The following is a 21275-nucleotide window of genomic DNA, read 5'->3' as shown; positions in this document are numbered from 1 at the left end:
AGATTTCCTTTTCTCTGCTAGCTGTTATGGCCATGGTCTGGAGCTATCCTGTGGCTGGCCTGTGAGCACAGGTGAGTTAATGTGGGAGTGGGTGTTGCCCCAGCCTGGTGCCTGCCCACTCTGAGATGAGTGCCTCTGCTACAAGGTCTGGCCCCTTGAGACGGGTAGCAATTGGGCACTGCTGCATCCTGGCTGGCTGTATGCTGGAGCATYAGTCGGACATGCTTCCAATCAGTATTTGACACCGAGCCTCCTATCAGCCCCTGGCTGCACTCAGCATGGAGATAATTGGATTAAACAGGATTGTCCCAGGAATGGGTTGCTCCATGCCCCTTGGCTAATACCTAACTGATAACTCCTGTTCAGTTATGCTCTTGGACCTACCTGCTTGTTTCAATTCACTTAGTAGCTCTGATTCCTTTGAAGTGCAAATAGTCTAAATGAAGGGACTGTGATAAAGCAAATAGAACTTGCAGAAACTGTTACTGATTTTTTAAAAAATAGTTGCAACAATTCAACTGTTAAATGAATACTCCTTGATACAACTAAAGCATGTTGTGATAGTTCTCTGTAGATAAGTTCTTAGAGTAGCTGTTCTAATCTGTTTCTAGAGTTGTTAACAGTTTTAAAGTACYGAAGTTATTCTATGGACTATCTAAATGCAGGAAGAAAATCAGTTCTCTGGAACATCTCTAACTTTCCAGAACCCATTAAAAATTAACGGTAGAGAACTATTTCTCCAAGTTATGTTTGTTGGGGCAAAAGGAAAGCAACACCAAAACCAAGCAGTCAGACTCCAGACCCTGATGTATGATCAATCTTCTGCAGATTAAATAAAAATAATAAAACCTTAACTCTCCAGGTGAAGAAGTATTTAGTTATTTTGTTGCCCATCTCTGGGTGCGGAGGGAAAAGCCACCTTTCTCTGCTTCTCTCTTTAGCACCGGTAAAGCTCTTGCTTCATTTTGTGAGTAGGTTTCCAAGATTTTAGGATTCTTCCCCTTGATAAATTTCTTAAAATACCTATCTAACCTGCTCACCACAGACATTTAGATACATATGCTTAACTCTTTCTCACTGATCTATTAAATAAGCACCCTTGAAGCCCTCTAACAATACAAAGACTTGGTGGGTTTTTAATGCCTTTAACCAAAAGCACTGAGTACAGCTAATTAGGAGGAAAAGCACATGAAAATTGCACATTGATTAGAGCTCAGGATTAGGCAGGGATGTGAGAGCAGCAAAGCAGAGACCATTCTCTGCCGAAATGAGAATGTAAGATGATAATGAATATTTCCAAAGTAAAGTGTAGGTGCTTGCTATCCTCTAGTCCAATGAGCAGCGCATCTTTAATGAAACCTTGTATAGTGTTGTTCAGTGTTGAGCTTAGCTTTTCTTAAACAATGATCTAACTGCAAAATAGTTAAGCTGCCTTACTAATGGCAGCACAGAATTGGTAGGCTTGCACAGCCAGGCTTATCTTTCATTTGATTGGGCTGAGGGTGTCTTGAACATGCCTATATCAAGCCAGTTCAAACTATTTGCCTTTTCCAGATATTGCTCTCATTGCTGGTCCAAAACATGCTTAGCTGGAGACATCTAGGTGGCCTCTGTTTTTCTGTGCTTGTTTAGCTGATAGTTCAGCAATGTCTCCTATGAGAGGAAAAACTGCAGGGTTCTTGTGCTTTTCAGCACTCATGCTTTGCACATCTTAAGATCCATCCTGAAATCTTGGATTCGAGATACTGACATGAAGCTTGCAAAGTGGAAAATGGATGAGAACCTGGGAGTCATGCTGCTGATGTGTTGCTATAGATAGAGTTTGGGGACTTCTTTTTTTTTTTTTTTCTCTGAGGTTTGCCAAGTGTATGCCTCAGTGTTTCCTATTTCTTCAGCTTTCCCTGGCTGCTGTGGTATATCTACTTTTTTTATAGCAGCTTCCAATTTCTCCTCTTCTATCTCAGCCTGTATATGCCTTCATGTGCAGCATAACACTTCTGCTTCCTTCTTCCCTGAAGAGCTGCCAGTCTCAAGCTTTATCAACTTTCTTGTTCAGTGCTATTGTGTCACATATGGTGCTGTCACTGGATCTGTTATCTGTAAGGCTATAATCTTGAGAAGAACTGTATAGTCTTTGTAACATAGCCTCTTACCATGCTGGTGACCCTTTAGAACCTGCCTGTAGACAGAGAGGAGAAACAGACTGGTGACCTGAGTTCCTCGGCTCTAGTGGGAGACGTCTCTGCCCTCAGTGTCCTCTRTGGGGGCTTTGAATGTCTGGTCTCATTTTTCCAAGCCTTTCTCCATATGTTCTTCTGCTGGTGGTGATTTCCCCATCACCACTGGGTATCATCATCTACCTGAAATACTCTTAAGCRGACCTGTAATCTCTCTGCTCCCTCTTCTGAGCTAGTGGTCAGGCTTCAGTCTTGTGTGAATGTCATACAACATGCATCTGCTTCTCACAGTTCTTTCCAAAGACACCATGGCTCAGTGRCTGCTCCCTTCCAAGGTCCCATATACCCAGTGGGGGCAAACTCCCTAACCTACAGTTTGCAGCCTTCCTACGGTGATTTTCCTTGCATTTTAGGTGGCACATTGGGCTCTACTCATGACAACAATGGCTTGCCCCAAGCAAGTGTCGTGTGGGGTGCTGGCCTGTGCTGTGCTTCAGCTCAGGCAGTAGCTGTTTAATATGACTATGCCCAACCTAAGCAATGTGAAGGGACTCCTTCCCATGTGTGAGAGAAAATGCACTAAGGTAGTCTTATGATATCCAAGCTCTGACTTTGAAGAGCTGGTGGGAAATACTGGTAGTAGATGAGGGAGAAAGGCCTCATAACTTAAACTGGGTATAGAAGTGGCTAGTGTGGCTTGGGGTAGCCACTGGGGTATGGCTCTTGGCTGTGAACAGCCTGGAGATCTGCATAGTTCAATATATTTAAAAAGTTGTCTTGGCTGAAATTCAGATAATGCTCACCCAAATGTATTTGCTTAGTTTCTAAAAATGTTTTTCTGTCTGCCTGGGCAGGGGATTGTAGGATGTGATGGGTTATGCAGGAGTTTATTCTTGCAGCAACAGGAGTAGCAAGATGGCATCTTATAAGCAATTTAGAACTTAGTTGCATCAGACTGGGAATATTTTGTTAACTCCAGTGAAATCYGCATAGCTTCAGTATAGTGTCACAAGTGCTGCAGACCAAGGTGCATAGAATCAYAGAATCAGTAAGGTTGGAAGGGACCTCTGGAGATCATCTAGTCCAACCCCCCTGCTCAAGCAGGGTAATGAGCCCCTGCACTTGCTCTGGAGGGACTGCTTTGATCAGCAGCGCAACAGARCGGTAGCGTTGTTGCAAGTGGTACTTGTCCTCGCCTTGTGATCTATTCAGCTCCACTTTGTAGTTCATAGGGTGACATTGCACTTCTTCGATGGCAGTTCATATCTGGACTGCTCTGGAGCAGGACTCTCCCCACCTTGGACCTGATCTACCACTTGGCCAGCTTGACCTCACAGAGGAGGTCYTACCTTTCTTCTTTTTTCTGCAGTTGTTGTAGTGCTTGGCAATCTTTGCTAGAGATATATTAATTCCCTGACATGTCCTGGGAGCCCTCTTGCCTCTATGGCAGTGTTAGTGGCTCACAGTGCTCTACAACAGAGCAGTTCATTTTTCCCTCCTGCTACATATGAATGGGTCAACTCTTGTTTGTAGCAGACCACAACTGTGACTTTGTGCTTCGCATGCTATGTACCCTCTCTTTGCTGGAGTTCCTGTTCTGGAGCGGGGGTTGTTGATTTGTTATTGGATGTGGAAGATGAGTACAGATCTCATTWAATACTTCTCCAGCCTGCTGGAAATACCTGGGGAGGCAACTTTTAGCCTAGGGATGTTCTCCGAGCAGTGCCTGTAGCCTCCACCTGGCACCTTGCCTAGATGTGACTGCTGCTGGTGCAGCATGAAATCTTTGAACCTGTTAGGCTCCCAGTGGCTGGCCTTGCTCTCTTTAATCTGCAAGATTCCAACCTTCACCTCATTGCTTGGAGGCATCTTTAGTACTGCTTTGTGATTGTGGCTGGCAGAGCTTTCTAGCCATTTTAATTGCCAGCCTGACTCTCAGCATTTCACTCTTCACACTCTTATGGATTCAGAGTCCAGGCATACACAGACATTGYAGGATGCTGAGCCAGATTAGAGATGAGTTTGATCTGTTTGCTGGTGCCTGCTTGTGCAAAGGCTCTGAACTTGACTGCACATTTCCTAGGCTAGGTAAATGCTGGCTTGCAGCTATCTCAATTGCCATGCTGTAACCTGGCTGGCCCTAGGATGGTAGGTATCCTTCCCCAATGACAGTCCTTGCTGATGAATCTCTTGTTTTGTAGTTTCTGTGTTCCTGGTTCATCATGTTCTGTTTTAAAGTGATTATTCATCCAGTTATCTCTGAAGTTTTTCTTTACAACTTTTTCTTTGGGGGGACATAAATTCTAGATTAGCTTAATGAAAAGTACAATTTGTACCATTTTCCAGGCAATATTTGTACAGTAATCTTATCCTAGATGGGCAGGATGTGAACTCTAAGCTCCTTAGTGGGATGGATGGCTTATAGCCACACTGTTTCTGGTTTCTAAATCTAGTTTGTCCCTACCTGGTACATCACCAATCCCACTGTCAACAGCGAAGCGTGGGAAACATGCAGGAAGGAGATTCAGCTCCTTAAACTTAAGTCCCACTATTGTTTCTTCTCTAGGAGATGATTTCCCCTCTTGGAAGCTGTCCACTCCAGTTCAGCCTGAGACAACTCATGATCACTTCTTGTGGGAGGAGGTGGGGAGCTGTTGATTCTAAGAAATTCCCTGCATGCTTTTTCTGCGAAACCCTGAAACTTCACAGTAATTCTTGCTCAGAGGATAGTCACTTCCTCYGTGATGCTCAATTCAGCAGTTGTTTTCAAACCTCTCTCCAGCCGTGGTACAGCAGTAGCACACTGAGGCCTGACCTCAGCGATGGCTTGTAGCATTTCACCTGCCACAGCAACATCTTGCTCAGGCACAGTCTTTTGCAGAAGTGTTTRGTGTAATGGCTTGGGATTAGCATGTTCTGGTGCTTGCTGATGGGGATGTGCTTGGTGGTGTGTGCCTTGTCAGTCTTTTGTTCCACTGGATGGTGGTTAGTCCTCACTGATAGCCTGTGACTGGTTGTGTTGCCTTACCAGGGTTAGGTTATCTCCTAAGATGCTCCTACTCCTCTTGCTGCTCTGTCTGAGGAAAACCCCAGTGCTTTCACACAGACATCTGATGTTCCCATGGATGCAATACATTAGCCTGAGCTCAGTATGCTGAGATGATCCAGGTTTTAAGCCACCCTCCTAAAAGCATGCTCTGAGRCACCAAGGCTGACTGCAACTTTCTTCAAGTTCCTGGGGAAATTCTGTCCTTCAATATCTTACTAGGCAGTGCTGTGAAATACTGCTCACTTCTTCCTACACACCTTCGTGGAAAGGTAGATGGAGATCACTTCTGTCCGTGTTGTTCTAGAGCAAGTTGCAGTATAACTGGGCCTTATTTGTCTTGCCATTTTATTAGCCCATGTTTGTACCTGGCTGGCATGGGTAAAATGAGCAAGCTGAAAACAGTATGCACTGTTCAGGTCGGGGACAGAAAAGTCATCTGGTTAGCTCAGTGACTTTTAGTGATAGTGACAAGGAAAACTGCGTCTCCCTACTGTGATTTATCTCAGGCCTGTTTGTGTGATGTTGAGTCCACAAATTCTGGTGCATCAGAGCCAGCACCTGCTTCTGAAAAATTTGCTTTAATTCAGGAGTGCTGGTCACAACTAGGCACAGTCCTCAAGGGCTTCTCTTTATCTTCTGTGCAATGCAGGAGGCTGGGCACCACTTTGAGTTATCTGGGCAGAAAATCACATTTTCCCCTTCTCTTTGGTTTGCTAAGTGAAACGTATCTCTCTGTGTGGAGGTTACAGCACATAATGCTTCATAAACACTTGGCTAATCCTTCATAATTCATACCATCTGGCACTCGAAGGCTCTGTGTGCTGCTCCAGCCAGCACCTCCAGCAGGGCCATGTGCTTTCTGTCCTGCTGCCCATGGCTGCAGGTTTCTTGCAGTGTGGGGACTTGTGGAGAAACCCAGCTGCAGCCATGCTGTAGGGCACTGCAGCCAGGAATCTTGCTGAGAGCCCTGTGCCACCCCTGCTCAAGGAGTATAAGGCACCAAAGAGCCCCAAGTTTTTTTTTCTTCCAACTCAGGAGAGCTTTGGGCAATGGGATGCAGAGGCCCTGGAGTATCTGGCTGGTGCATCCCATGGCCATGCTCAGGAGGGGAAAACTCACCCAGCCCTAGTAAAAGGCACCTGCAGCCTGTTGCAAAAGGCTGCCCGAGCTCTTGATGAACCCTGGGGAGGAGGGTGAGCAGCCTGCTGACAAACAGCCATCTGTTTCTAGTAGGACCGGTTGTACTGACTGCTGCTCTATGCAGACATGTTTTTTTGAAAAAGGCTAGTGACCTCTTTGTGGCTGGGACTAGGACAGACTTGAGCCAGGGTCCTATTTCAAAGGGTTCCCTATTAAAATAAAAGTGTAGTAAAAGGAACTATGTGAACAACTTTAAAGCCTGAGGGAGTCATGTGGACTGCTGGGCCCCACACCCTGCCCTTCCTGGAGTTTTGGGTGCCATGGGGAGTGACTCTGCTCTGTTGAGGCAATGGACTCGGAGTGCATGGAGAAGCTACTGCCTTCTGGTTCTGTATCTGGCATCACAGCCGCAGTCTGCAAACCTCACAGCAGATCTGGTCCTGCCTAGCCCCAGCATGCCTCTGCCCGAGAGGTAGTGGCCTCCAGACAGCTCAAGGGTCACAGGTGTGGCACCTCATCCTGGGCTCTAAGGTGGGCTCGGAGCAGTCAATACTCAATCTCCCTGCTACTGCATGGGCCTGCACACTTGGCTCAGGGCAGTTGGGGGCCCCTTGGTGGTGGTGGGATACCTTCCCTGGCCAAGGCCCTGCCAAAGGGAGGGCTGACGGGGAAATGCTGTGGAGCAGCAAAAACACTCACCTGGGCCACTGAGAGGGTTTGTGCTTGACTGTGTCAGCCCCTCACCTGGCAAGGGCAACAATGGGATTTAGTTTGTCTCTAAAGGCTTCTCCCTCAGTTTAGTTTGATTTATTGCTTCCTGAAAGCACACTTTGAGGACAAGCAGCGTGAGTATGGGATGGAGTTACAACAAGCTCCTACCACACTGGCCCCATCCACTAGAGTGTTGGATGTTAAGGTGATACCAAAGGGAGAGGTGGGGAGAAGTCCTCRACCCTGCTGCCTGTGCTGCATGCTTTTGTGTGAGCCATTGACCAGGGTGTGGTATACTKTTGGTTGGAGGAGCATCCAAAACCATTGGGTGCTATGGCATGGAATCTGCTTGCACTCTCCTACCTAGCTCAGCCTTGCTGGGAGGGTCAGGCTGCTCTCCTTGAGCAGGGCAACCTGAGTGCCAGGAGGTGTTCCATGCCCAAATTCAGCTGGTAGCAACTGTTTCCAATACACAGCTTAAGGAAACCCCTGGTAGGTGGAAGGATACCCTGTCTTCTTTGTGCAGATGTATCCTGGCCTGCAGGTCACATGCCTACACAGCTTTTTTTGCTTCCCTTCTGCAGCTTCACAACTTGCTGCAAAGGGAATCAGTCTTTATCAGGAACCAAGCACTTCCTGCTCCCTGCAGCTGATGCTACTGGCCACCTTCCAGCAGATCAGGCATGCCATGGCCCTATTGGGCTCCTGGCACTCCTCATTTCCCAGGAGGTGGCTGATAACATCTGCTGAGATGCCCTGTGTGCCTGGTTGCAGACCCATGCCATGGGGGCGCTACCAACTCTGGCTCAGGCTAGCAGAGGTGCTGGCCTGATCAGAGCCTGTGGGCTGGTGAGTGATGTTGCAGTTCAGCTGCTGCAGGCACAGGTGCTCTTCCAGTCTCCTCCCTCCATGTGACCTTGCCAAGAATTTGTTCTCTCTCATTTCAGGCTGACATCACCTGTTTATCACTCCTCTTTCCAAACTTGCATGGCATCCAGGAGGTGTTGGCTTTGGGGCCCTGCCCCAGACACATGGCCTTTTGTTCRATGCTTCCTCCTGACTGGGCCCTGCCCCATGATTGGAGACCCTCTTCATGAAGGGTGTGCTTCATGCTAGCATGCCATCCCACTGAGTGTGTTGCCTTGTGCCCTCTGGGGAGCTACTTCTTGGGTCCGTTTGCAAKGGCGGGATGACATGGGTACATCAGCTTATGGCCATGCAGCAATGTGCAACTGCAGCCTGGCTATGAGGTCAGTCTGTGTGGCTCCTCTCCCCTCTCCCAGGTGTTTTGAGCATCAAGGGTACTTTGAGCATCTTGGTGCTAAAGAGCAGAGGGAGCAGCCTCTCACGGGCTGTGGGGCAAGCAAGGTCCAGGGTAATGACGTTCCTGAGAATCACATCTCCTCCTAGCACAGAATCACTGTGGATAAGCAGTGGGGATCAGTAAGTCTTCTCTCCCAGACCTAGCTGCTAGAAAGGATGGTGTGGGAGCAGGAAGGATGTCCAGTTCCTCTCTCATCAGGTCCTAGATGTATATGAATCTGTTTGTTCTGTAATTAAATCTGCCACTTCTTGCTAGGCTGTTTCTAATCCCTCACTGTTCTTCTGTGCCTCTCTGTCTCTTCTCTCTCAAGGCAGCAGCACCAGGTCCTTCAGCTGAGCTCTTGCAGCCTCATGAGCTGGTTGGAGGAGCTGCTCCTGCTTGGGGCAGAAATGGCTCCCAGTGAGAATGAACCTCAGTGCAAGCCCATCATCTCCAGCCTTCTCACCCCCTAAACTAATGTCTGTGCTTGACCCAATTGCTTGAACCCTTCCAGGCAACAGCCTCTGTCTGGGACTCCCCTCTCAGACCTCTTCTCAGCTCCTGTTTCCCTTGTTGCTTGTTGCTCCATCAGCACATTCTGCAAAGGAGACATGTTCCCCTCCGTGACCCTGTAGGCTCCGTCTGCTTCAGACATTCCAATCTAGTTTCAATCTCTGACGCTTGTTCAACATCTCTAGAGTATCCCACAGCCCATTGAGGCTTAGCAGGAGCAGATCAGAAAGGTGAATCTTCCCCTTCCTCCATCAGTGCAGGAGACATCGTGGTTCTTTCTCTGATCTGAACAGTCTTGGCATGTCTCGGTGTGGAAGGCTGTGGAGCCTATAAGCAGAGCTGTCTGCAGCTCCAGCTCTTTGTGCGCCCAGCCAGTCTCCTATCCACACTCTTTATATCTTGCTTAGTGCTGCCTCCTCTTTATCAATTTGAGCTATCTTGCCTTGGGCTTTTTCATCTGGAAGGTCTCTGTGGAGATCCTGGCTCATCCATACCTTACCATGTCATGGCATTCCCTGTTCTCTCTGCCAGTCCCCCTCCATTCGCTGTTACTTCTGACCAGACCTGTCCCTGCTCCATGTGTTCAATAAGCATTTGCAGTTTTTTCCCAAACTGCCATCRTATCTGTGAGTAGTTTCCCAGAGATGAAGCATCCTTTGACTCCCAGAGAAGTTCCCCTTTTCACTGTGTCAAAAAAAGACTCAGTAGTTGTCATAGCAGTCTCGAGGAATTGGGTGAGTGGTGCATATGAGGAAAAAAAAATATCAAGGGTCCCTTGATTTCTTTTTTCTTGCCACTGGGTTCAGGACTTGAGCACACAGGGGTGCTCCAGAGCACCAAGAGCATCCATTCCTGGGGTTCAGTCCTCTCTTGTTGTCAAATCTGCATGCTGAGGTTAGGAGCAAGGAAAACTGGGCCTGTTCAGCCTGGGGAAGRGAAGACTGAGCGGGGATCTTATCAATGTGTATAAGTACCTGAAGGGAGGGTGTCAAGGGAATGGGGACAAACTCTTCTCAGTTGTCCCATGTGAAAGGACAAGAGGCAAAAACTGAGACATAGGAAGTTCTGACTGAATATGAGGAGGAATTTCTTCACTGTGAGAGTGACRGAGCACTGGAACAGGTTGCCCAGAGAGGTTGTGGAGTCTCCTTCTCTGGAGATATTCAAAGTCTGCCTGGATGCAACCCTGTCTAACATGCTCTAGGTGGCCCTGCTGGAGCAGGGAGGTTGGACTAGATGATCTYCAGAGGTCCCTTCCAGCCTTACTCATTCCATGATTATTCTGTGATTATTCCTTTGGTGGTGCTTGGGTTCTTTAATATGTTAAATGCAATTGGCAGGGTCTCTTATGCCATAAAGCTGTGCTGGGAGTTTTTTAAAAAGCTCCRAAGTGGCCTGAAGTTGTTCCTGGGTACAAAATCTACCTCCTCATCTCCCTCATTTGTGGTAAAAAACAAGTACCATTTCAGTTAATGGAAGAGGGGCTGAYCAGATGAACCTCAGCAAGGCTGGAAATGGTGACATTGTAGTGACATGAGGGAGTACCACTTTCTGCGTATAGTGGATCTTGGTTGCCTCTGGGCAACCTGTTCCACTGCTCTGTCACTCTCACAGTGAAGAAATTCCCCCTCCCAGCTTGCACAGCGAAGACACAGCCCAGGAACCACTGGTCCCTGGAGACAAAAGCCAGGTGCCTTCATCACGATCCCAGGCAGTGACTGACTCTACTCTCAGGCTTGCTGCTTGCCCAGGCTGTGTGTTGAGCTGTGGCTGCAGTGGCTTGAACAGTGTTTGGGACAAGAAGGACCMTATTCTGCATTGCAGCTACTGCTGTCTGAGGTGGGGGGTCTGCTTTGAATGTGGGCAAGCACCTGAGCATCTGGCTGGACCAAAGGCCTTGCTTCCCCCCCCCCCCCCCCCATGCTGGGATCAACCCAGTTGCTTGTCCTGACAAGTCTAGCACTGGTTTATCTGCTTCTCAGATACCAGCTCTCATGCCATGAAGCCCCCATCTTGGTACTGCATTTAGTCCTTGTGCCCTGTATCCAGCTGCAGTCTCTCATTTGGCCAGCCATATGAAGGAGCCGCTGTCACTGAATTGAATCCAGCAATGGTGAATTCTGGTGTGCAGGAAGGGAACACCTATGAGCAAAATATCRGCCTTGTTTAACTTGGTATCTAGGCAGGATTTGAGCTTGGGCCTACGGAAACAACAAATCCAGAGCATAATCCACTTGGCTTTGTGTCTCAAGATCTCCTGTGGCTGATGAGTGTCTCTGAGGCTGATGCCATCCTGGCCTCATGCCTTTCTTTCAATAAAAACTCCTTTGGCACAAACATGAGATGCTGTTAGAGCCAAAGGCAGAAATACCAGCCTACTRTGATCAGCAATATGGAGCAGCTGTGAGGGGAGAAGCCTTGGATTTTCGTGGCTGTGGGCAAGCAGTGACTTTTGYTGCCTCTTTGCACCTTCTAGATCTGTCACATCTTCCAGATTCAGCCATGATTATCTGGGTCCATCTCAGGCTGTCTTTCAGAACACAGCCTTGGATGGTGCAAAGGCACCTTCAACTCACTGGCCTAGTCCTAAGTTGGTTATAGGGCTCTTGCAAAGGAAATRTGGAGATGGGCAGGACATGAGACTGGCATCATGACACCAGTGCAGTCCAGTAAGCCTGTTGTCACATGAGGGAGCTTTGTCATACTCCARCATAAGGATTGTGCAGGCTTGTAGGGTCCCAGAGTTGCTGGTGATGGACAATTCTTGGGAAGGTAGCTCTAGAAGGCAAGGCTGGTGGGGTATGCAGCCCAAAAATCTGTGTGATAGGTAGGAATCTGGCAGAAGCTGCTGGGATTGATGTCTTGGGATGGTTCTGGGATTTTGGGACATGGGCTGCCGCACCGCACCCCAACCATGCAGAGCAATGGCAGGCTTTCTCGGGGTGCAGARGGTGTCTGGCTCAACAGCAGAGCACTGCAGAGCTGGGGACAGAAGATGGTGCTGCTCTGAATGAAATAGCTGTGCATAGGAATGAAACCTGACGTGATGATCTACCAYGAATGACACAGTGCTGACAGGAACTTGGTCTTCTCTGGGTTTGCCTGGAAATGGAGTACCCCCAAAGGACTGGTCTTGCCTCAGTTTTGCTGGGCATCTGTTGAGATGCTGGTCAGGTGGGATGGAGCTCCRTGGCAAGGACTGTCCAGCCCTTGGGATTACCAGCTCATTCAGACTGTTGACTCCAATCTCTGCCAGACTGTTTAAGATCAYCTCTTTTGCCCATGGAGCATCCACAGTGGGTAGAGTGGGAGGTTGTGGTCTGGCAGCGTGATGCCTGTCTGGTAGCTGTGTTATCTGCTGYCTCAGAGCTGCTCAGCAAACTGCTGTGTTAATTTTTAACGTGTCTCCATACAGTGAGTTTGGTGCTAGTGGCAGGAGCAATACCTGATATAGTAAAAAGCAAGTCTGGTGTTCAGCCTGACTTGGGAAAACATGCCTGGACTAAACTGGGACTGTGGCATCAGTGGGTAGTATGATGTGAGCTGCTGAAACAGCTTTGAGTACAGCAGCAAAATAGCATAACAGGTACCTGCTGCTCACCTTAGCCAAGCAGAGGACGCTGCAGATGGGACAAGGCTGGCCAGGAGCTGTGCCTAGTTGATTTGTCTTGTGCCAGCACAGCTCAGACCCTCTGGAGTTGCTGCTTTTGCTAGCAAGAGTAYCTCTGGTGCTGTACAAGGCAGCTGTATGTGACTGTTCCTTTTCATCTTCCTGAGATGAGTGGGAGAGAGGCCATCCCAGAAGGGATGCCAGAGGATAAGCCTTTCAGCTTATTAGAGAGACAGTTAAGATGGGACTTGCCATGCAAAAATACCTGCAGCGGATGGAGCCTTCTTCTCCTGGAGGAAAAGCTCTAGCTAGATGCAGTGGCTAGAAATCAAAGTTAGCTTTGAAGAGGTCTCTGGCAGTTACCATGACTCTGCTGCTGACTCCTATGTTAAACTCAACCTGGATGTGTTTGATAAAAGCATGTCTCTGTTCCAGGAAGAACTAGATCAGGGATGGACCAGAGATCAGAACGATCCTTACTGGCTTTCCTGGGACAAAGCTGAGTCCTCCTGAGGTACTCAGAGCTAGCTGGGCTCAGCTGCCCTCCCAACTGGCCTGAGTGCTTGYGTCGATGCATCTCATCACTGCTACACAGCATGTCCCATGGACTGGCAGACTGGAACAGGCTCAGTTTTTCCAGTGCCCAARCACATTCCAAGGTACTGGTCAAACTTTCTGAAAAGCCCCGGGGGAATTGCTGCAGAGCCTTGTGGGGGACCTACAGGTTCAGCAAAAGGTGAAGGATGGAGAACCCTTTGGGCATACACTTGCCCCTATTTGCAGTGAGACTGACAGGTCCCTGCCACATATGTGCAGGAGTGTGGAGCAGAGTGTCTCTGGACAACCCAGATTTGAGCTCTTCCTGAATTTTCAACCCAGATTGGCCTCCACATGGCCTCTGCTCCCAATTCAGCAAATGCTGAAGTATGTGCTCAACTGCTGCTGGATCAGGGCCCAAGTGTGGGGAAATTGTTTGGCATTGCAGGCTTGGGAGAGGGAGGGAGGAGCTGCTGTGGGCTTAGAGCCCTGATGGCCCTCCTCCGATGCCGTGCCTCTCTGTGCTGGCGGTCCCTGCAGCTCTCGGCTTCTCCCACTCCTGAACTCAGCAGTGTGGTGTCCGGATTGAAGGGTTGATGCGGTCCTTCTTCTATCCCAATGGAATGGAAGCAAAACCATTTGGCACGTGAGGAAGTGATGGGGGTGGGGAGGTGCTAGCTGGCTTCTGGAGCCTCCTCGTGATGAGGCGCTGTAGCATCCTCCAAAGGAAGCGTGCCCAACTCCAGCATCAACAGAGACAGCTCAGACTGTCCGGCTCCAGAGCTCCCTGAAGGAGCTGTGGGAGCTCCTCAGAGCTCATGCTGAGCTATGCTTGTGGCCAAGCTAGCGTCTGTGTGTCTCCCAAATTGGCCTCTGCAGCCTCCCCACAAATGGGCTAGCAAGTCATGCTSTAGTAGCCACATAGAGTAAGCATGGCCCTTTGGCAAAGCTCTGTGCTTTTGGATCAGGTGCCTTGGGCCCCAAGTTTTTAATTCTCTCTCTCTCTCTTGCATCCTGATGTTTCTATTCTCTGTGATCTAATGTCYTTTTAGCATGATACTGGAGCAGGTCCATGAGTGATGCCTGGACATGCTCCTGCAAGCCCGGCAGACATGTGGCTCTCCCTGCAGCTTTCCTCCCACTCTTCTTTGGCAGTGTTTCCCCATCGTGGTGTCCCTGGTACATCTGGGGATCAGCACTCACTGTCACAAAATGGCTTTTGCTCCAACTTTGAGAGAATGCATTGACTGAAACAGAGTTTGTCTGTCTACTTTTCCAACACTCCCAAAAGACAAAGCCACAAGAGAACTGCAAAACCAGGCAGTGGCTCCAACTTTGAATAAAACCAGCTGCTGTGAAGCTTCCCTTGGAGAAAGGAGGAAGGGTGGCCCTTTGCATCAGCTAGGTGTCCACTGGGAGTGCAGGTGCTGATGCAAACTGAGCAGTGCCCCAATAGGCTCTGGTGCCAGCGGAACTGACWTTTGGATGGCTACTTTTTGCAGCCCGCTTTCTCTGCCTGTTTGCTTCCTGCACTCCCTGGGCTGTCCCCTGCCTGTTCAGGCACCTCAGCTTCCTTCCTCCCCCAGTCTGGGCTCTGGAGCCACTTAATTTGCCTTTTCTCACACTGAATTTTTGCTGCTGCTCTTTTCCCATGTCTCCTCTCCTGGCTACTTGTGGTGTGTCCCTGCTCTGCCAGCTCAGCATCAGCTGGGAATTTGAGCAGCGTGTTAACCTCCTCCGCCAGACATCAGCAAAGACCTTAAATAACACCAGAGCATCACCGCCCTTGTCCCGCTGCGCTCCTGTCCCTGGGCCTTCTGCCAGCATCCAAGGAGTTTTTTTTTTGTTGGTTTTTTTTTGTTTTTTTTTTTGGTGAATAAATTAAAACTTCCGAAACAAATCCTCTGGCTGCCCCAGTCCTCTATGGCAAACAAACCAGCTCTAGTTATTCATCCTACTGGGCCAGCTGCTGCCTGGTTCAGAGGCCAGTTCCAAAAAGGCCTGACTTTGACATATGGATGTGGAAGGGCATCTTCCTCACAGAATTTGCTCTCTACTTGATGGGCACAGCCCAAACAAGCCTACAAACCTGACTCTTGCTGTGGCTTCCTGTGCCAGCCCTTGGGGAGGTTTCTACRTATTTTGAAGGTTGGGAGTATGGCCATGAGGTGCCAGCTGGCTTCTGTCCTTTCCCTCAGGAAGCTGGTCCCAGCTTTTCAGGAYGTGTGCTACATCCTCACATGTGCAAGCTGCTGCTTGGGCTACTGGGAACACTCCTGTTCCCCTGAGAAGTACAGCCAGGCCCCATTGCTCCCACTGCTTCCTCCTACACTGCTGGGAGAAAAAAAAAGTAGGGCATTTAATGCTTTAGTCAGAAGCTTTTCCCATCCCACAGAGCTCAGCCCTGTGCCAGGAGGGAGGCAGCATGGATAGCCATGTCATGGCAAAAGTGGCAGGAGCAGGCAGGACGCAGGCTGTGGAGTTCAGCCTCCAGGGACACGGCCAAGTACAATTTTATTTTTAAACCTTATCTTTATTGCAGTTTTCTCCTGCCCTGTTGGGAAATGCGAAATGCACCTTATCTCGCCGACTGCTGGCAGCACGACTTGTTCCCATTCCTCCTGGGGAGGGGAGAGGTGGGTGTGCTGCTTGCCCTGCCAAGAGATGGCACGGACATCCTGCAGCACGCATGGCAAGCTGATGGCATCTCTGGAGGCATCTTCAGCCCTCTCTATTGTTGCCCACTGCCCAGTCCTGGCAGGTAGCCCTCTGCCATGCTGAGCCAGCTCTTTGAGATGCTCTGTCCAACATCGAGCTGGCCCAGCTAAACAGTCACTTGTGCCCCACCTCAGGTGCTGGGCCCCTTGTGGCCATGGCCATGCTGAGAAGARGGGGTGGGGGGAAGGGGTGCTCAGAGGCACCCAGTGGGTGCCTGCAGCAGGTTGACCTGCAGGGTACYCTTGGCCTCCAGCTTCCCACATGCTGGATCCCGCTAGGAGCCAGGCCTCAGAACATGGGTTTCCCACRATGCAAAAGGCAGGCACAGATCTGGCCTGAATTTGCCCAGGTCAAATCTGCGAGTCCAGCCTGTGGCTTGTGCCCAGCCTGAGACACCCCAAGGTGGCTCTCTGCCAAGTTTTGGCAAGAGACCTTGTCTGAACTATCCCTAAGGCTAAAGTGGTGTCATGCACCTGGGAACCCAGCTGCAACAAGCTCTGGGAGAAGGCCCAGGGCTGAGGGAGCCACTGTGCCTTGTGAGGCATGAGGCCAGATACTTGCAGTGCTCAAGGGTGCAAGGACCCTCTCTGCCATTGTGGGTTCCCATAGGGCTGGGGTCCCTCCAGGCATCTGTGCTGACAGCCATTTCCTGCCAGGTAAGCACCTCCTTGGCCATCTCTGGGGTGTGTTATCACCCTGGCATGTGTCCAGGGTCTTTATGGGTTTATGACGCAGCAATAAGGTAAATTAGAGCCTGGGACTGGACCACAGGCACTGAACTGAGCACAGCTTATCTAGCTCCCAAAGCGCTGGAGCAGGCAGCGCCCTGTTTCCAGCTGCAGCTTGCTTGATCAAGGGAACAAAGCTGGCACCCAGTCTCCTTGTCCACCCTGAAGCCACCTGTGTGCCCTCTGCACTGCACTTCTACCCCAGGAACTCAGCAGGTCTCAGGTGCAGGAAGGGCTCTGGCAATAAGGATGCTGGTTGGGTCCAAGCTGGGGAAGCCAGAGCTGCTTCGGGGCACATTAAGTCCCGTAGAGCAGATGGCAATTCCTGGACCAGAACAGAGGGGCAGCAGACCCCAGCATCCCACTGGGTCTGAAAGTCATGTGCTGGATAAGGCCTGCTCTAGTTGTCCTCCTGTCCCACCTAGTGCAGGTCATGGGGTGCTTCAGGGAGCACCTGAGAGTGCCAGGGGCCAGGTGGGATGATGCATGGCAACAGGGCCACGGAGCTGGCCTTGCAGAGTTTGTGCGTTCCTGGTTTGCCCACAGAGCTCTCCTGTTAATGGTTAATGTGGCCAGGCAGCCACGGTGGCACGGGCTCCCCCCACAGAGCTATCAGCACTGCCATCAGCCCCAGGAACACGCTGTACCTTGCTGGCTTTGTTTGTTTTCATCCCTCCCTCTCTTGCCTGGGGCCACAATCCCTGCGGGTTCCTGGCTCCACTGAGCCCTGAGCTCTGCAACTGTTGTCATCTGCTTGACTTTGCCACCACCTGAGAACTGCTACTCCTGGCCCTGGGCATCAGCCAGGGACATGCCCCTGTCACTGTGCTGCACCTCCCAACAAATCTGTGTCTGAGGGGCTGCACTAGTAATTTAGGGCTATTTGGCAGCCACAGGGATAAAGAATCAAAGAACTTGGGGGCAGTGAAGGAAAGGAACAGGCAGGACAGGCAGCCAGAGGTGCTGCAAATAGCATGCCAGCTATAAATCTGTGCTGAAAAGGSCTGGAATACCAGGGGCACCGCTGAGACTTGGAGGTGGGCTAGGCTGGAGGTGGAGGGGAATGCCAACATTTCAAGCAGTGAGCGTTGCCCACGTCTCTGCCTCGGAGGGGATTTGTTTARTCCCAGGAGAGCTGCACAAACCTCAGTTCCCAGGTGGGGAGTACCACAGGGAGACCATTAGTGCTGAGTTATGTCTATTAGTGCCAAGTCAGCTCTGCTAGTGCTGTGTCACCTCTACGATGGGACAAGCAGTAACATCATGCATGTCTACCTGCACACACWCATTCATCTCCCGTACAGACCTGCATGCAGGCAGTGTAGTTACAGCTGTGGAGATGGTGAAATTTTAAAGGCCGGTGTTGATCGCGCTGCCAGGTAAAACTATGATGAAAAGGAAGAGCAGAAACTTTCAGGGCACAGAGAGGAAGGCAGGCATAGGCAGAAACAGGCACTGCAGAACCAAGTGCTCCCATGTTCCTGTGGGATGTTCTCATGGGACTCAATGAAGATTGTGGAGTTGTAAGAGCAGATCAGGATTGCCCATACTGTCTTTTTTTTTTTTTTTTTTTTTTTAATGATGCCCCAGCCAAGTGTGCATGTGTGGGGGTTGCTGTATATTTTATCCCTCAGGCTGCATCACAGGAGCACCTCTGGGAGGCTAAAAGTGTTCACAGAAAGGCAGCATCTTTCATTTAGGCTTGTGTCAGCTTGTAATGATGGCTCACGAAGCCATTGCAGGCTGGAACAGATGTGACCTGGTATTGGTTTTATTGGTTTCAACCCCATCTTGCAGTACCCTGTCTGAATTCCTGAGGCACAACAAGGCCCAGAGAGCAGCTGTGCCTGCAACTGCCGAGCTTGCCCTCTGAGGCGTTATCTGCAGCTCACATCAAAGCCATGCTCTGGGTGATTGGTTTGCAGATAATGGAGTGTTTTCTTCCTCCTGCAGGAGGTAGAAAACAGCAGCTAGGTGACCTGCAAACACCCTAGGCCAAGGTCACATCCTCCCAGTAGTCAGAAGTCATGCCTCCAAAGCAGGGTGGAGGGTTGGGGCTGCTTTGTTACACAGAGTGGAAGGGTGGCCCAAGACAGCAGCCAGAGAGCCTGGGAGGGCCACGTGCACCTGGAGGTGAGCCTTGCACTCTTGGCTCCTGCTGTTGGGCCTGGGGGACCACGACCACCTGGGCTCATCGTGGGGGAAACAGTGAGCCAGAAGAAGGCAGAGAGGTCACCTTGGGTTTAATCCCTGGAAATGCAGATGCAAAGTGAGAGGGTTGTGGGATTCTCAGAGCAGGGGACACCAAGGCTGAGGTAGCCATCACTGACCACTCCAGGGATCCTCTTGGCTCTCACAGGCTGCGACTCTGGCTTTGGGCAGGCAACTGCACGTCACTTGGATGCCATGGGTTTCCGAGTGTTTGCCAGCGTGCTGGACCTGCAGGGCCCTGGGGCCCAGGAGCTGCAGAAGAGCTGCTCGCAGAGGCTTACACTGTTGCAAATGGACCTGACCAAGCCAGAAGACATCCAACGTGTCCTGCAGTACATCCAGGCTCACACCGACAGCACAGGTAGGAGTGAAGGCATCTGGCATGGCCCTGAAATTGCACACAGCTCCTCAGGCTCTCAGCACTGCAGCCTGAATCTGGGATGGCTCTGCCTGGCCTCCAGCCCCTCCTTGTGGGTTGCATTCCTGCAGGTACCCCTGYCACAGCCTGCACCCTCAGGAACAGCTTCCTTTAAATAGGCATGTCCATAGGTACCCCATGGTTCCCCTGGAAGGATCAACTCAAGAGGAGCAGCAGCTGGGACCCCTGGGGTGGATGTCCCACTTGGGCCATCACTTTAAGCTTTCCATATCCACAGGGCTCTGGGGTCTCGTGAACAACGCTGGCTTCAATGACATCATTGCTGACGCAGAGCTCTCACCACTGGGCAAGTTTCGCGCCTGCATGGAGGTGAACTTCTTCGGTTCACTGGAGCTCACCAAGCAGCTGCTGCCCCTGCTCCGCTCTGCTGGCGGCCGCATYGTCACTGTGAGCAGCCCTGCAGGTGAGCAGCTCCAGCACTGCAGACATGGAGAGCTGGAACTCCTCTGGGGTACAAGGCCACATAGCACAGAATTGGGTGGTATGCCACAGCTTGCCCGGGAGCTCCAATAATTGAATGCAGAAGCTAGGCTGCAATAGGTGGGGGTTCAGGCCCTCTCCACCAGTCACAGCTGTCTCAGGTGTCAGTAGGGTGAGAAAGCAGGAGAGGTGGTCAGCAGCACCTCAGAGTTCCCCAGATGGACACACTGTCCCTCTGTGTGACCTGTGAGTACCACGGCACTCCAGTACATGTGGCAGTGGTGCATTACAGCATGGCTCCCATTCCGTAGGCCCATTCCCTAGGYCCCTAGGCCTTGTCCTCTTCCCCATCCCACTCTGGCTGGTGACCTTGACAGCTGAAACCCAGAGTCAGGGTGTTGTGGGTCTGTGCACACATGTTCTAGAAGCAGAGAGCCCAACAGGACTGGGAGGTGGCAGCACACTGAGCTGTTACTCCCTGGGGCAGGGTGCAGAAGGGCATAGGCAACCTCATCACATCTGCCATGTGCCTTGATTAGAGATACCAATCAACAATTTGGTAGACTGAGGAGGGAAAACCAGCCTACTCTTCCCCTCACTTTTTTTCATCTTTTAAAGAAGCTCATTCATTTGGAGCAAATTTGAGACGCTTTCTCAGCAAAACAAAGCCTAAGCCTGTTCTCTGCACAGAGACCAAAAATGCACATCATGGCCCTGCAAAAATGGCACTGGGTTTGGCTGGCCTGCCCACGTACAGAGTCACTCACAAGCCTGCTCACTTGCACTTTCTCTCCTCCAAGGTGACCTGCCATTTCCCTGCCTAGCAGCCTATGGTGCCTCAAAGGCAGCACTCAGTCTGCTCATGGACACCTTTCGCAGTGAGCTCCAGCCCTGGGGCATCAAAGTCAGCCTCATCCTGCCTGGCTACTATAAAACAGGTAAGAGGGTCAGCATCCACTCGCATAGCAGCACTACCACAATTGGCCAAGCTAAGCTGCCTGGGACTCGGGGCTTTGCGGCACCTGCCAGGTTACTTTTGCCCTTACTCCTAGCCATGACTCTTGTCCTGGTAGTGTTGCCACACGAGTGATGCTGGAATGCCATCTACTCCCATAGCCTTGCAATCAAATATCATTAGAGTAGCACAGATAGGCCAGGAGCCCCTGGGAAGGCATAAAAGGCAGTGATAGATCAACAGCAGCAGAGGGAAACTAGCAGTACAGGATATATCTTTTGGGCCTACCTATAGATGCATATAACCAGCATGCATGCACAGCAGAGGGTTAGCACTCAGTGCTGCCCCCTGGATACTCCTATCTCCCATTAAAACCTTTTGCTCCCAGCATGATCTGTGCCCACATTGGCATGACAGAAGATTGTGTGTGCCTTGCTGTAGTCTGAATAGCTCCCCACCACGACTAGCCTTGTATGGTCTCATCTATCCCGTGTGGTGCAAGGTGTACAAGACCACCCCTGGTATCTCTCAGATCCAGAAGAACCACATGGAGGGACAGTGACTACAGCAAGTTGAATGCCATGGTGGTAGGAGCTCTCTGTGGCCTTTGGGTTCTCAGGTGGCAGCATTACTCTATGAGATACTGGGTCAGAATCAAAGCCAGGCCCTGCCAACCACAGGAGCTGACTAAACCCAGCAAGCAGCAGCTCAGCCAGYCACTTTTACAGTAGTGTCTCAAAGTCAGGCATTTGACCCTGGCAGAG

General features: G+C 50.5%; 1 protein-coding gene across 1 annotated transcript in view; it reads left to right on the top strand.

Moving 5' to 3' along the window:
• Positions 1 to 21275, top strand: part of HSD11B2 (hydroxysteroid 11-beta dehydrogenase 2) — a 28015-nt gene that overhangs the window by 5483 nt on the left and 1257 nt on the right. The window contains exons 2-4 of the mRNA XM_085314525.1: positions 18846 to 19058; positions 19354 to 19539; positions 20357 to 20494. Coding sequence (XP_085170651.1) covers positions 18846 to 19058; positions 19354 to 19539; positions 20357 to 20494 — 537 coding nt within the window. The remainder of the gene's footprint in view (positions 1 to 18845; positions 19059 to 19353; positions 19540 to 20356; positions 20495 to 21275) is intronic.

This window comes from Rhea americana, unplaced genomic scaffold (genome assembly GCF_003343005.1).
Source record: "Rhea americana isolate MKP2758 unplaced genomic scaffold, rheAme1 scaffold_406, whole genome shotgun sequence".
Taxonomy (NCBI): domain Eukaryota; kingdom Metazoa; phylum Chordata; class Aves; order Rheiformes; family Rheidae; genus Rhea; species Rhea americana.
The sequence above is the reverse complement of the archived record's forward strand: the minus strand, read 5'-3'. Positions and strand labels throughout refer to the sequence as shown.